Source organism: Mytilus galloprovincialis, chromosome 6 (genome assembly GCF_965363235.1).
Source record: "Mytilus galloprovincialis chromosome 6, xbMytGall1.hap1.1, whole genome shotgun sequence".
Lineage (NCBI taxonomy): Eukaryota > Metazoa > Mollusca > Bivalvia > Mytilida > Mytilidae > Mytilus > Mytilus galloprovincialis.
Window position 1 is genome coordinate 85,737,815 of NC_134843.1, and position 15,555 is coordinate 85,753,369.

The window sequence follows — 15,555 nt, forward strand, 5'->3', positions numbered from 1 at the left end:
ATAAAATATGAAAAGGGCTTTTTCATTGGTGATTTCTGTCTAGTGTTGTCCAATCAGAACAAATTTAACAACATTGCGAAATATTGTGGTAAAGGTGAAGGTGATTGTGAATCATAAATTTTCAGAGGACAAATTATTTGACACATTGTTCTCTCAAGGGTAAGAATCGCATAATTCATGGAAAAAATTATAATTCCAATATAATGATATTTCAGAAAAACTTAAATTTAACTATAGCCTGCTTGCATGTAATGCACCTGTAGGATATTTTAATAGGTAAATGCAGGATGATGCTGTTGTAAAATCCTGAAATGCGCAAAAGACAGATCTAATGTCTATCAAATCTGGTTATGGTCCATTATACTATTTTACTTAGTCCTGCTATTTGTCGGAAAATTTTGATTAAATACACATGGTTATCCTTCACGATATATATACATGTAAATCAACAACATTTCAGCCATTTGGAATCTCCATAAATTAAACTTGTACACCATGTACACTAGTAGTACAGACACAAACAGTCATGGGTACTACTTGTACTTGTTCTAGTGATGAGCCAACCAACTCTTTACGGATAACCCATGAAGATGTAGATGTGAAAGTAATCCTTATTTTCTTGAAGAAGTAAATAAAATATACTTATAAAAGTTTTAAAATTATGTTTGGATAATCTCCCCTTATTTTCTTGAACAATTTTTTTTTTTCAGGTAAGTTCATAATTTTTTATTAAGAGTTCAATGTTTCATAGAAAGATTACAAACTGTTGCAAGAAGACATAGCTAGCCTAGAAGATGGGACAAATAAATGGGGTATGCTACATGCAAGACATGTATTTCAGAGTTCGCGAAAATGGTCAGTCCTGTCGGTCCTATCGGTCAAAATGAGGCTCGGACCAGTATTTTGAAAGCTAGTGCCGGTCCCGATATCCGATGTAAAAACGGACGTTGCAGTGCTTTTTTTATCGATAATTAGTTGTACCGCAACTAATTCCAAAATATGTTTACATCAGTCTTCAAATGTACCTGCTGCTAATTCATACCTGCCAACTTTTCAAAATGCCCATGGGGGTTTTACGTGAAAGATGGTTCTTATAGTCCTACAAAACCTTCAAGGGGGCCGTCAAATATATTCTTATGTTGTTTTTTGGTTTCTTCATGCTTTTACAAGCTCATAGCCATTGTTAAATTAATTGTTTTCTTTAAAATAGTGGACAAAATTGCTCTTACAAAATTTCCACTTGGGAGCCTCCATGGGGGAAATCCCCTGCAAATAGTGACAGTTGGCGGGTATGCTAATTTCCGGTACTGGTTTCCTGTTATAAACAAACTGAAACCTATGGAAACCGAAGTGCTGATCTACACATGGCCTGCCAGTGATGTTGTTAAAAGCCGGCAGCTGGCGATTTTCGCCGGTTATTGTCCTTTTCCCGCCGGCTATTTTTGCATGATTAAAAAAAATTATAAAGATCAAAAGATAATCTGGTTAATATTAAAAAAATAATTGTTCAATGTATCAGCTTCCACCAGTCAGAGCTCAGACATAAATAAGTCTGAATCTGCTTTTGACTTATAGATGTCTAAATTTGTAAGTTTTAGGATTTGTCTCCCTTTAATGCAAGACAAAATACGACTTAAATAAGTCAAATATTGTTAAGCAAGAAATGATTGACCAGAATCAAAAAGTTGCAAATATCAACTCCTACAAGTCGATAAGTTACCAAAATTGGTCAACTTCAAGACCCATGCATACTTATAAAAAGATCATGCATCTAAATCAAATAATGACAACATTGAAAGCCAATGCCTTGTCTTCTAAAGAAAAATATGAATGAGAGTCTGAAAAATCGGGGATCATGTTAATTAACCTTACAATGCAACCACCTGGATCCACACTTAATGAGGTAAAACATCTGTGTTTAGTAAGGATGTTCAATTAGATAATTAAATATAGATAGATCAAGTCCTTGTGAACTCTCAGACAGGTTTTTACTGTCAAAGGTGGTGTAGTTTGGCCACCAAGTCAAGTTAAGTTTTTTCATCAACATAAATAGACCTAAACAAGTCTGTCATTTTGTGACTTAGATAAGTCTAAAATTGAAAACACATTTTTATAAAGAATACATGTTTTGACTTCTTTAAGTCAAAAACAGAAATAGACTTGTTTATGTCTGAGCTCTGACTGTCCACGGTTAAAGTCGCAATAAACAAGGATGTAAATCAGTGTTTACCTTTGACTAAATATAGTTCATGTAAATGCAGTCCATTGATTGGTGTTCTATTTAAGGTCGGAAAGTATTGTATGTTTGCAAGGATTAAAAGAGAGATGTTCCAATGAACATTATGACCCTGTTCGGTTTTGACTTCTAGAGAAGGAATAATCCAAAGATGACAATAGCATGTTATGAAAATATTTCAGTCAAATAAAAGAAAGTATAATATATAATGTTGTCAAGAATCTGGAAATCAGCACATTTTGTACTTCACATTTCAAAGCCCAGGACCATGTGGTGTCCAGAGAATGAAGGTCAATAACGAAAGTAGAATATTGTCGACCACAAATAATTTTTAAAAATATCTTTAGTTCAAAAGGATTTTAGTTTACTGCTTACTGAAAGTTAACAAATAAGAGAAAATAAAAGGACATAGCTTGACAACATGTTTGAAATACGTGTATAAATCTTATGAGAAAAAAGGGGGTCAATTGTCAATAAGTACGTACGCAAAATAAATCGTCCATAATATTTAAAAAATTGGATTATTATTGAAATAAAATTATAATATTTCACCTTTTATTTACCTATATTCGAGAACAGACTTCCTTAGTTGTCTTACAAAAGACACCTTCCCAGAAAAAAAATTAATATAGATTAGACTTGCCAGGACTACTGATTCCCATTTTTTAACTTTTTTCCAAATGTGATTGAAGTCAACAATTAAAATAAGACAAAATTTACATTTTCCCAAGCATCTAAATCACTCCAAGGTATGCTCAGAATGCAGGATTTTTAGTCTAAATTTTCAAATCTTTTTTGGGGAGAGCATACGATATTATAAAATATCAGTCTGCACAGTTAGCCACTAGTCCGATGCCCCAGACTAGCAAAATTTCATTTGGACTAGTAAGTTTTTGCAAAACATTTGTTTGGCCAAATAAGAAAAATGTCAGAATATTGGTCTTCGGACTAGTAGTTGAAAAAGTTTTTGGTGCAGACTGAAATATAGCAACTCTGTAACAGTTTTAACTTTGAAATCGAAGCTCCAGCTGACTACTAGTCACATAATATTGTTTTTAATTTTGTAAAAACAAAACCAACACTTTTTTAATATAATGTCAGAATTACAATTTTCATTTAAAACTAAATAATTCAACTGATAATTTAAACCAGAGACAATATGTTTCTATTCAAACTAAGATCTTTGGATTCTTAAACTTTCAGTTCAAAAATATTTACTAGCAGTCAACCAACAGGAAAATGCACAGAAATGTATATTGGTCCATCAAGATGATCAATGATGTGTTCACATGTACAGAAAATTTACCCATCATGTTGCTAATTTTAGTTAATCATTTACATTATCTTCAGTAAAACATGATGTTTTTAGAGGTCTGAATAAGGGTCTAGGAAACCCCCAGAATGCAGGATTTTGCACCATTTTTGAAAAAAAGACCCCCGCCTATTTTAGAAATTCAGCCTGCTTCTTCAAAACTTAGTGACATCACTGCCTGCTAAATTTGTTCATGGCAAACAATCGGCGATTGAAATCTTAGATGGAGATAACAAATACTGAGAAAATGATTCAGATGATGAAATGGATAGAGAAAATTACTTTAATTAAGAACAATCAGAAGATCAGAACTGGTCCTTCATTATTAATTTGTCTGTGGCTGTGAAAAATAAAACTAATAATAAGAAAGTTACTTTTGGATAAAATATGTTATAATTATTTTTATTTTAGGATCAAATTGATAGATTTTTTTAGGACTGGCTAGAATTTTGTAGGACTGACAAATAATCCTGCTTTGTCCGTCCCATGACCGACGGGTCAAACAAAGTTTTCGCGAACTCTGGTGAAAAATGAAAAAAAAATTGGGGGAGGGGGGGTTCAATTTTTCTCATATCACATTTCATAAATAAAAATAAAATTTCTTCAAACATATTTTTAAGAGGATAAATATTCAACAGCATAGTGAATTGCTCAAAGGCAAAAAAAAAATAATTTAAGTTCATTAGACCACATTCATTCTGTGTCAGAAACCTATGCTGTGTCAACTATTTAATCACAATCCAAATTTAGAGCTGAATCCAGATTGAATGTTGTGTCCATACTTGCCCCAACCGTTCAGGGTTCAACCTCTGCGGTCGTATAAATCTGCGCCTTGCAGGGCATCTGTTTTTAAAGCAATTGCTTTTATGCCGTCGCGTATGGCCATCTTTGTGACCCAGATCAGAGACTCCGCCCAGATCAAGCCATAGTATTTTGTTAAACAGGCTCCTGGTCAGTCATTCTTTAACACCTATGTATGTTTTCTAATGCAATACATAGCTTGAAACTTTAAAAAAAAGTTAGTGGATTTAAGAAGTTTCAGAATATGTTCTTGTAGATGTATTTTTGTATTTAAAGGGTCAACCGTTTGACTATCAAATAACATAGAAGTCCGAGTGAAAAAAAGTACATTTTTATAAATGCGATTCCGTTTTCCGCCGTTCGTACGATGTTTCAACAAAATATGGATTCATTTCAGTTGTTGATTTAGTATTGAAAATTTAACTGAATTATCTCCTAATAAATACGGTTTTTTATGTTTAATTTGTGTTTCTTTAAGAGGTCAGGTGCTCTTGTTCATTCATAAAATTATCGTTCATTCATACATTTATCGTAAAATCAAAATCACTACACAGGTTAATGCGTAGTGTCAAATTATTACCTGTAATCTAAAAATAGACAAACTTTATTTGCGCAAATAATTTAGCGGAACGAAACCCTTGTTGAAAACACATAACAATAAGTTCGTTTTCCTTTTCTGTCAAAACTCCGTAATATTTATCGATCACCTTACTAATGAAATGGACCCGTCCAAACGTAGTAGATGCCAAGTCGGTCCAGATGAAGAGATATTTACAATTTGGAATTTTCTAGTTTATTAATACATAGATTGAAAAAAAGTACGTCTTTTTAAATATCATGATCAAAACTGGGTTTGCATAACAAATGTCAGATGAAACCATTATCCTCGTCTTTTCAGTGAACAAGTCTACTACGTTTGTTGACACTCGACGGTCCACCGTGTTAGCAATTTTATTTCACATGTTTTCGAAATATTGAAGATCATGTTTCGCAATGTTTCCTGAAAATTGATAAATATCAAAGCAACGTAGAGCTGTTTGTTCTTGTTCGTATAATAAAATTGAGAATGGAAATGGGGAATTTGTCAGAGACAACAACCCGACCATAGAAAAACATACAACAGCAGAATTAAGGTCACCAACAGGTCTTCAATGCAGCGAAAAATTCCCGCACCCGGAGACGTCCTTCAGCTGGCCCCTATACAATATATATACTAGTTCAGTGATAACGATTTAATGTCATGTTTGTCTGTGATGACCCCCCTTTTCGGGATTGCATGAGAATTGTAGTTATCTCGTACCCACATGCACTTGTTTCTATCCATAGGAAGGTCGACTATCCATATAAAACTATTTATATGGATAATCGACCTTCCTATGGATAGAAACAAGTGCCTGTGCTCGTACCGCATCAGAAGGACACATATCAACTGAGCAATAATGTTTGGAACTTAGTTTTAACATGAAAATGATGACAAAGTAACATTATGAAAATATTTTTATTAAGCTGAAATATACATTTATTCTTTACATGTTTATGTCTTGTAAGATATTTTATTTCTTTCCCGTTTTTTAACATTTGCGTCTGGAAAGTTGAAATGTTTTAACTTAATCATTTGTGTTAATGGTTAAATATAAATTAATAATGAAAATTGTTAAAATTAAATCAATAAAGGAAATTATTGCCAAGGAAGTTACAAACACTACCAGGGGATAATCCATGATGATTTCTTTTTGAGTTATATGTTTCAGCACATGTATATTTGACCCCAACTTTAGCCTGGTAAACGTGTTGTCTCCTTGTGAAATATAAAACATATTAAAAATGACTTTCTGCTAAAGTCTTTTATTTTGATAAAGTTAAAACCTTCTTACTTTTAACTAGACAACACTCATGTCAGGTTTAATTCTTGTATATATGTGGATGAAAAATAAAAGTCCCCAAACATTAACATGGCAGCAATTGCTTTTACAGCCTTTAAGGCTTTGATTTTTTAATGGATTGATGATATATAAATAACTGTTACTGTCATCAAACAAGGATGTGTACCTGTTCAGTGCTGTTGTACTATTTCATATTCAGCTGGATCTTTAATTTATTTGAGTAGACTACATGAATTTTCCTACGCTATGCTTCTAGTTTTTTGTACTAGGAATGTTGTAAAAAGATTCAATAGGATGTCTAAGAACATACTATTAAAGAAGCATAGTATGGTAATATAAGAAATAGGATGTGAGATGTATAAAAACACAAAGCACCAAATCAGTGTAAATGTCTGATTGCTCCCATGCATAAAACATGTAAAATGCTTTTCATAGATTTTATTATTTTAATATTTCAATAGTGCTCTCTTGCATAAAATGCTTTTCTTTGAGTTTTTTTTTATATAAAAAATAATATAGCTCGCTAGCAAAAAATACCTTTGCCTGCAAAAAAAAAAAAGAATAATTTGAGAGAAAAGAACTCTTTGCTACCCTTACCTTCATCAAATTATGTTCATGGATTGTTTTTAAACTTGTATGTACAACATGTATTATCTGACAGTCAGAGATATAACTCTATAGGGTTATTACAGAAAATAACTAACGTGTGTTATTACAGATACTTTTCCTTAAATTTTCTAAATCTGTAATAACATATGTTTGTTATTTGTAAAACTATTTAATCTTTAGTGGACTCTAGGGAACTCTTGAGACTTTGCGCAGAAACTAAATGCATAGCCTTGATAATTAATTTTTAAATTGAATTAATACATTTTTGATTAATCATGGTTAATCAATGAGACAAGGCTATTAAGGAATTAACTTAGCTGTGATAACAAGGCTTAGTTATTAAAGGAATGTAACTTATTATAAAAGACACTTGGGAATTACTGAGAAACTTGGCAGAACCTCATTATATGCTCTGGTCATTATTTCTTACAATAAATCAAAATACATTGTAATTAAGCATGATTTATGTCTGAGCAAATGCTTTGAAGTGATATAGAGAAGCTGTGATAACACCCTTTAGTTATTACAGGCATATTTTTTCTGTAATAACATATAGGTGTACTATTCAAAATTGGAAAACTATGAACTGTTACATCTTTCAATAGCTAAGTATACATAAAGACAATAGTAATATCAATAGAACTTGTATACATTTTAACTAAACTTATGATGTATATCGTCCCTTTGAAACATGTAACATACGTATGTTATCACAGTTCTTTGATTTTTTAGTCCACAATAACAAATGTATGTTATTTTCCTGTAATAACCCTATAGAGTTATATCCCTGACTGTCTGAAGGAAAAAGTTTTATTTTTATTAAAAAAATTTAATTTACTAATAAATGGACCCACTTTTTAACTTACACTTACACACTGACATCAGCAATCATAAGGTGCTTTCAACAGAACTCTTTGCAAGTTTATAAAGTTTTTAAGTAAAATTTATTTTTCAAAGCGAACAAAAATCATGATTTATATATATATATATTTACTTTTTAACAATGAACATGATGAATTTTATGAATATATACATTTGAAATTAATGCAGCAGTCTTAAAAATTGAATTGGTCATTATTACTCTATGACACTTATTTAATATCAACAAATGCATTAATTATAGGTCAATAAACATATAAAATAGTGTTAGTTAGGATGATTAATATTCAATTACAACAGATTGACAGCTGTCAGAGTGAAATGTACATCTATCTTCACGCTGTTAGAAAATAAAATAACTAAATAACACATTAAGGTGACCTTATGTCATCATAAAGATAAGTATTGAGGACTGTCAGTAAACATTACATAATATTACTATGTATTTTTGTTGTTGACCATGTTTACCTTGTATTTGATGGATGTTTTCTCTTAGGGGGTTTTAGGCACTGTTGTCCCTTTTTGACTTGAGTGTATAGGGTGTGTATGATTTCGAAGGAATATTTTTCAGTCAAGGTTGAGTGTTTATAAATATTATTGATATTATATATATATATCTGTATATGTTTAACATTTTAAATGTTTATATCTTTTATTGTTTGTTTTTACAAGTTGTTTTGATAAGAATTTTTTTGATATCATACTTCATGTACTTATGAAATTTGGATTAAATTTGATTATATAACAAAGACATTTTGATATCTTTTTCATATGTACAAATGAATATACCATAATGTACATACATGTATCATGGGTAATATATAATCAGTTAAGCATGATAAGTGAAAATATATTTATTTGTTGATTTGAGAAGTATTAAATAAAATTTAATGGACATTGTTATAAATGTAATGTTTCAAATGAGTAAATCAATTTCTACTAAATACATGAAACACATGACTTTTCATGGCATTTGTTAACAATGCTTAATTGAAAAATATTGCAGCCTACAATGTATATTTTAATACATCAACCATTCATTAAGAAAGAATGAGAAAGGAATAAGGATACTCTCAAACATTTTACAACAATTGCAAAATTTATTTTTTGTCAAAACGTATGCACAAAATAAACACAGCACAATTTCCCCCAACATGTCCAATGCAGTTTGAATTTTTACTATTATACATTCTGACACTCTGCAGAAAAGTTATGCTTAGACTTTAATCTTTTCAATTAGATATGCAAGATGAAGGGGGAATAAAAAAACAATTGTCAGAATTTTTATACATGTACATACACATGACATACATGTACATATAAGATTGCTTAACATACACATGATACAATAATGTTTACATGTGAAGTGATTCTAAAATGTGATGTTTAAATCTTATGATTGGGCAACATGACATTGTATTATAAATAAAAACATAACATAAACATTAAATTAAGATAGAAATGAATGTCATGAATTTGACCTACATGTACCGGTACATGTTTTTAACTTGTTTCCAAATTTCCAACTACATATAGAAGAATCTGCAAAAAATAACATGAAATCTTTTCTCTTTACCATGTTAACTATGTTCTTTCCCCATGTCATATAAGTATGTGCCTTTCTTTAGAACTCCATGCCATGTTAGCTGACTTAAATTTTGTCATCATAGTTAAATACCATGAATGTTAGATACTGTGGATTCATTTATTTTCGTGTCATCAATTTTCGTGGATTAAGGAAAATTTACAAGTTTGTGGATATTTGATTTCGTTGTTTTGTTGAAGTCTGCATACAAGCCTATAGAAAATTTGTTTATTCTTTGAACATTAAACTTGGTGGTTTACCTGTTCCCACAAAATCCAGGAAAATTGGTATGCAACGAATGATAATAAATCCACAGTATGTTAATTACATGATTTATGTTACAGAAGTTTGTTTAATGCAAAAAATGGATAAATCAACAAAATTGGGATCCATATAAATGGTTTAAAATTTCAAACCGTGTACATGTACTACTTAAATTATAAGACCCCAGAACAGACAGATTTATACTAAATGCAAATTTTATGAAACCTGTTTGATACTTTCAAGTTCAAGTTTTCTTTTGACAGCAATATTCAAGGAACAGCTGTATCTTACTTAGCATGCTAAGCTTGATTAGATAGACAAAGAGAGAAGTTGAGAGAGTGTTGGTTGATACATTTGTGTATGGTCTGTTGTAATTTCAAAAATTATTGGCATTCCTGCTATATATGCTGTTCATAAACTATCTATAAGAAGTTTGTTTCATAACTATATGCTTGTATAACCACCCTCAGACATCTATAGTTGTCTTAATTCTACAATGGAAAATTTAAAAAAATTTAATAAAAAAATTCATGTGAAATGTAAGTTGTAACACAACATTAACATGCTTAATTAGAATGTTCTCTTTATGGTCAGTTAATAGTTTATCTTCCAAACCCCATCAAACATGTCTTCAATGTACATTTGTACAAACTGATGTATTGAAGATGAAACATCATGAACATGACAATTGACAAAAAACATTTTTTTTTTCTCTAAACCCAATTTCCTATAAATTGGACTTAGTTGACACACAAATATATTTATATCTACTGATTCTCAAAGACCTCCACTATTATTAATGACTGGTTACAAGAGGTCAGTTACATTGTTGTATGTCGGTGACCTGGAATAAGTGTGTGGTTAACCTTTAGAAGGTCTTGAATGTGACATATGACACCGGTACTAAAATTAGAACATGTAGAACCATAATCATGGTAATGTAAGGATTCTTATTAATCCATCAACTAGATCAAATGAAATGTGGCTGACCAATTGAGTAGTGGAAACAGATATATAATGTTATTTACAATACTCCTTTTAATGTGTAAATGTTTTAACAATGATATCAATGATATTGTAATATTTATGAGGACCTATCAAATTGTATACACTTACGTATGTTCTAATTTATTGGCATGATAATTACAAAGACTTCATTATATAGTATGCACTGGTTAATGTGTTTGGAAACATCAATGTTCACAATGTATTGTATTTAGTAAAATTTGCATTTTCTTTTTGATTTTGTGAACATGGTGAATACAAAATTAGTATATTTTAAGAAGAAGCCTATATAAATTTTATTTGATATAGTCGGGTAAGTATACATTAGTGAAAAACATAAAAACCAAGAAACATATTTATCATGTTTATTATACACATGTATACAGAAATTAGCCTTAGGTCTGTTAACACTGATGTACAATTACAAATATTGGACCAAGTTTTCTTCAACAATATTTATTTTGTTTCAGATTAAATCAAAATGGAGAAATTAACAGACATAGAATTAACATCAGTCCAGTCCCAGGAACCTCAGCACCGAATGGTCAACAGTAATGCCAATTCTATTCTAATACAGGTAAGTCATAGATAGAACCTCAGCATACATGTAGAATAGGCAATATATAGTAACACCAATTCTATCCTGATGCAGAAAAGTCCCAAGAACCTTAGCACAAAATGGTTAACAAAATTAAAAGCCAATTCTATCCTTATACATGAAAAATTAGATATAATAATCAGTTGATACTTCGTTAAAAGAAATTCTGTTTTTGTCTATTTTGCATGTTTTGTGGCAAGTATATTCAAATTATATATATAATGTTATTTTAATTTCAGATGCAAAATCAAAATTTGTCTTAGTTATTTAGGAATTTATAGTCCTATATTCACTTCATGTTAATTGTTATATCACAAGAAATTGTCACCAAAAAATACAAAAATAAGATTCATCATAGATCACACACCAAACCACCACTGCTCTTTTATTAAGAAAATGATTTGCAGTTCAATGTTTTTTTAAAAGTATAAGGATTAATTACAGGAGGATGATGTAGAGACACCGTATGGAAACTTCCACGTTGCTATACAAGGTGACCGGTCAAAGATGGCTATTCTTACCTTCCATGATATTGGATTAAATCGTGAGTAATTCATCTAAACACCACAGAAACAGATACATCAACATGAGGATTAGATTTTTCTCTGGCTAAAAGAAAGATACCAGCGTGACATTCAAACTCCTAAGTTGAAAATAAACTGACAACACCATGGCTAAAAAAGAGTAAGACAAACAGACAAACACTCATAAACAAAACACAACATAGAAAACAAAATAAGGAGCAACATGAACCCCACCAAGTATGCTAACAATCATACCACAGTTCCTTATTTTGATGTGAGTTTCAAGAGAATTAGTAAAAGATTACTAGCCACTAATTACAATAATCTGTATTTTTTCATTCAATCAAAATTTAATCATGATTATATTACCACACTATGTGTTTTTCTTCTCCATATTATTCATCTATATCAAATTACACTGAACAATATTATTAGACTTGAAACACATTATTTACACATCGTTTATCATTATATATTAAATAGTCAATACTAAACTTGTTAAAGCAAAATTATGTGATGATTTTATCTGAAATTTGAGGGATCACCTGTTGACATTAAAAGTTGTTTTATATTTAAACAGCTATAGATGACTCCAGGGGATAAGAAATACAAAGTCAATAAAAAAATTGTGTAAATATGTACAAACAAAAGAAACTTTATTGACACTTATGTCTTTTTTATTTGGGAAAAGCTGGATGTTTGAATTGATTCCCTCATTTTCAATTTTTATACGACCACAAAAATTAATTTTTTTTGGTCGTATATTGGTATGACGTCGGCGTCGTCGTCATTTGAAGACATTTGGTTTTCGCACTATAACTTTAGTATGAGTCAATAGAAATCTATGAAATTTTAACATAAGGTTTATGACCACAAAAGGAAGGTTGGGATTGATTTTGGGAGTTTTGGTCCCAATAGTTTAGGAATTAAGGGCCAAAAGGGTCCAAAGTAAAATTTTGTTTGATTTCATCAAAAAATGAATTATTGGGGTTCTTCCATATGCCAAATCTAACCATGTATTTAGATTCTTAATTTTTTGTCCTGTTTTTTAAATTGGTCTACATTAAGGTCCAAAGGGTCCAAAATTAAACTTAGTTTGATTTTAACTAAAATTGAATTCTTGCGGTTCTTTGATATGCTGAATCTAAACATGTTCTTAAATTTTTGATTATGGGCCCAGTTTTCAAGTTGGTCCACATCAGGGTCCAAAATTAAACTTTGTTTGATTTCAACAAAAATTGAATATATGGGGTTCTTCCATATGCTTAATCTAACCATGTATTTAGATTTTTAATATTTGGGCCCAGTTATCAAATTGGTCCACATTGACAATTATTGAGGTCTAAAGGGTCTAAAATTTAACATAATTTGATTTCATCAAAAATTGAATTCTTGGGGTTATATGATATGCTGAATCTAACCATGTAATTAGATTTTGGATATTGGACCATAATAGGTAAATGGTTTAAGTTCTTAGACCACATTCATTCTGTGTCAGAAACCTATGTTGTGTCAACTATTTAATCATAATCCAAATTCAGAGCTGTATCAAGCTTAAATGTTGTGTCCATACTTGCCCTAACTGTTCAGGGTTTTACCTCTGCGGTTGTATAAAGCTGCGCCCTGCGGAGCATCTGGTTCTGTATTAATTTGGTTTTGTCAACTCTAAATGGTCGCAACTCTTCATATTCAGAAGTATTGTTACTTAATTATAATTGACTGTTCTATTATTTTTGAATTATTTATGTACATGTACAATTGCATTTAAAAAAAAATGTGAAATAAGGTTGATGTATAAGCATTAGTGAAAAACAATAAATAGAGTGAATAGTATGACTTATGCTTTTATTGCTGGTCATCTTCTTGAAAGTTGTGAAATTCTGTATTTTAACATGTCTTAATTTGTCTTTTATTACACACTAGAATATCTTCATACTACAAAAATAATCACAAATAATATATATGCTTTTAGGCAGAAAATTAGATTGAAATTGTTTATTGTTGCCCACCTATAAAGCAACCTACTCCCAAAAAATATGTGACACCAATCTTATCAATATTATTTTTAAGGTTTTTTTCCTGCTTCAATGTCTTTTCAATGTTTAAGGACCCCCAAAAATATCTGTACCTTCCTACCCAACCCTATGGGGCATGGGTAGCAAACATCCAAACAAATAATTTCGTAAGAATAATCTTAAATACATTGTGAATGGATGTGCAGAAGGTAGCACATGAACAGTAGTCCGTACTTTACATATTTTATTGAAATATCATGTGATATCATGTGTTTATTTTATAGATATTACATGTTTCCAAGGATTTTTCAATTTTCCTGATATTCAGCAGATACTGAGACATTTCTGTGTTTATCATGTAAATGCTCCTGGTCAGGAAGAAGGATCTATGCATTTAAAACCAGAGTAAGTTTGTACTGCCTCCCCATGCATAGGCATGCTGGTATTCTGCATGTGCATTATATAATATATGATGTTGTTGTCAGGAGCTAAAATAACTAAAACAAATAATTCCAGGGTCATAATTAATGATTTAGGAGTCAGAGTTCAAAAGTTAAAGGGTAAAGAAAAGTAGAAAATTGGTACAAGGGAAATTTTAACATTAAAAAAAATATTTGCATGTTATTCAAATGTATTTGGATTGTTAATTCTAATGAGTTGTTTATATACCATTGAGTGGGATTATTTTTTTACAGCATTATCATATAACATTATTATATTGTTCTTATTTTTCATGGAAAATAAATTTGACGTTCAATGGTAGTGAAGTCTTTTTCTTCTAATAATGAATAAATAATAAAAAAAAGAAGTTTAAAAAAGATATTCTGGATTTCTTCATATATTTCAATATCATGTATATTAATATGTGTTATAATATATACATGTTCTATGTTTTCATGTGGGTTTATAATTCATATACACAATATATATAATAAGTAAAAGTTGAATTAATAATAACATATTACTACTTGGTGTAAGCTTGTAGTATTTTCATTTGCATTTTGATCAGTAAATTGTCATAATTGTACATAATTAATAATGATCACGCTTTTTTTCAGAATGATTTTTCATGCGCAGTGTCTTTTATTTGTATAAAATGTACTTAGCGTTCAAATCAAACTGTTTGTAAATTGTTTATAATTTTTAGGTGATTTAAAAAAAATTATATAGTATTATGAACAATAATAAATCTTTAATGAAATCTGTAAAATTTTTATGGTTGGTTAGAGTTACCTCCCATGGAAGAGTTATAGGTTAAACTTATTAATACTTTTGTTCATATTGGTATTATATGTGCCACTTTTTGATTCCATGTTCTTTTCTTCTTGATATAAATTAAGTAATAATTCTTTAGTAGGTAAAGTTAGAAAAAAGTCCTTTGAACTCCAAGTTAAAGGATCAACACTGGTTAAAGATTGAACAGATTTGATTTGAACAACAGAATTCAATGTTGATTTGACAAAGCTAAGCTTGTATTCTATATTTTTGTTATGGTTAGGCATGATGTCTTAGGCAATCCTGAGTCACTCGGTAACAGGTATGTTGGCCAGCAGCTTACCGTAGCTATTTGTGTGTGCTTAATTATTAACACAATTTCATAAAGGCTCTTTTATATTGAGTTATTGTATTGATACAATGATCTTTGGAACTTTTCTGTTCTGACATCTTTATTGGTTATTATTATTTCAACTTTTAAAGAATTTACTCATTTAGTTGTCTATTGAAAGTCAACTATCTGGGGTTTAAAGCATAAAAAAAAATATTAAAAAGAATATGCCTTTATGAAAAAAGAAAAATATGTTAACTCATATGAAAGTGCCGGTAGCAAGTAGCCTTTTCTCTTT

At 30.3% G+C, this 15,555-nt stretch overlaps 1 protein-coding gene across 8 annotated transcripts in view; it reads left to right on the forward strand.

The window, feature by feature from the left end:
* Positions 1–36: 36 nt before the first annotated feature.
* LOC143080561 (protein NDRG3-like) overlaps positions 37–15,555 on the forward strand; it is a 29,953-nt gene continuing 14,434 nt past the window's right edge. For 5 of the 8 annotated variants that reach the window (XR_012979738.1, XM_076256461.1, XM_076256458.1 and 2 more), the window contains exons 1-5: positions 37–159; positions 11,045–11,151; positions 11,617–11,716; positions 13,996–14,116; positions 15,210–15,248. Coding sequence is in view for 7 of the 8 variants with exons in the window: in XM_076256461.1 (XP_076112576.1) it covers positions 11,056–11,151; positions 11,617–11,716; positions 13,996–14,116; positions 15,210–15,248 (356 nt within the window). In the remaining variant the exon portion in view is untranslated. Of the gene's footprint in view, positions 160–8,186; positions 8,297–11,044; positions 11,152–11,274; positions 11,288–11,611; positions 11,717–13,995; positions 14,117–15,209; positions 15,249–15,555 lie in introns of those variants that run through there. The other 3 variants (XM_076256459.1, XM_076256462.1, XM_076256463.1) reach the window with 3 other exon arrangements.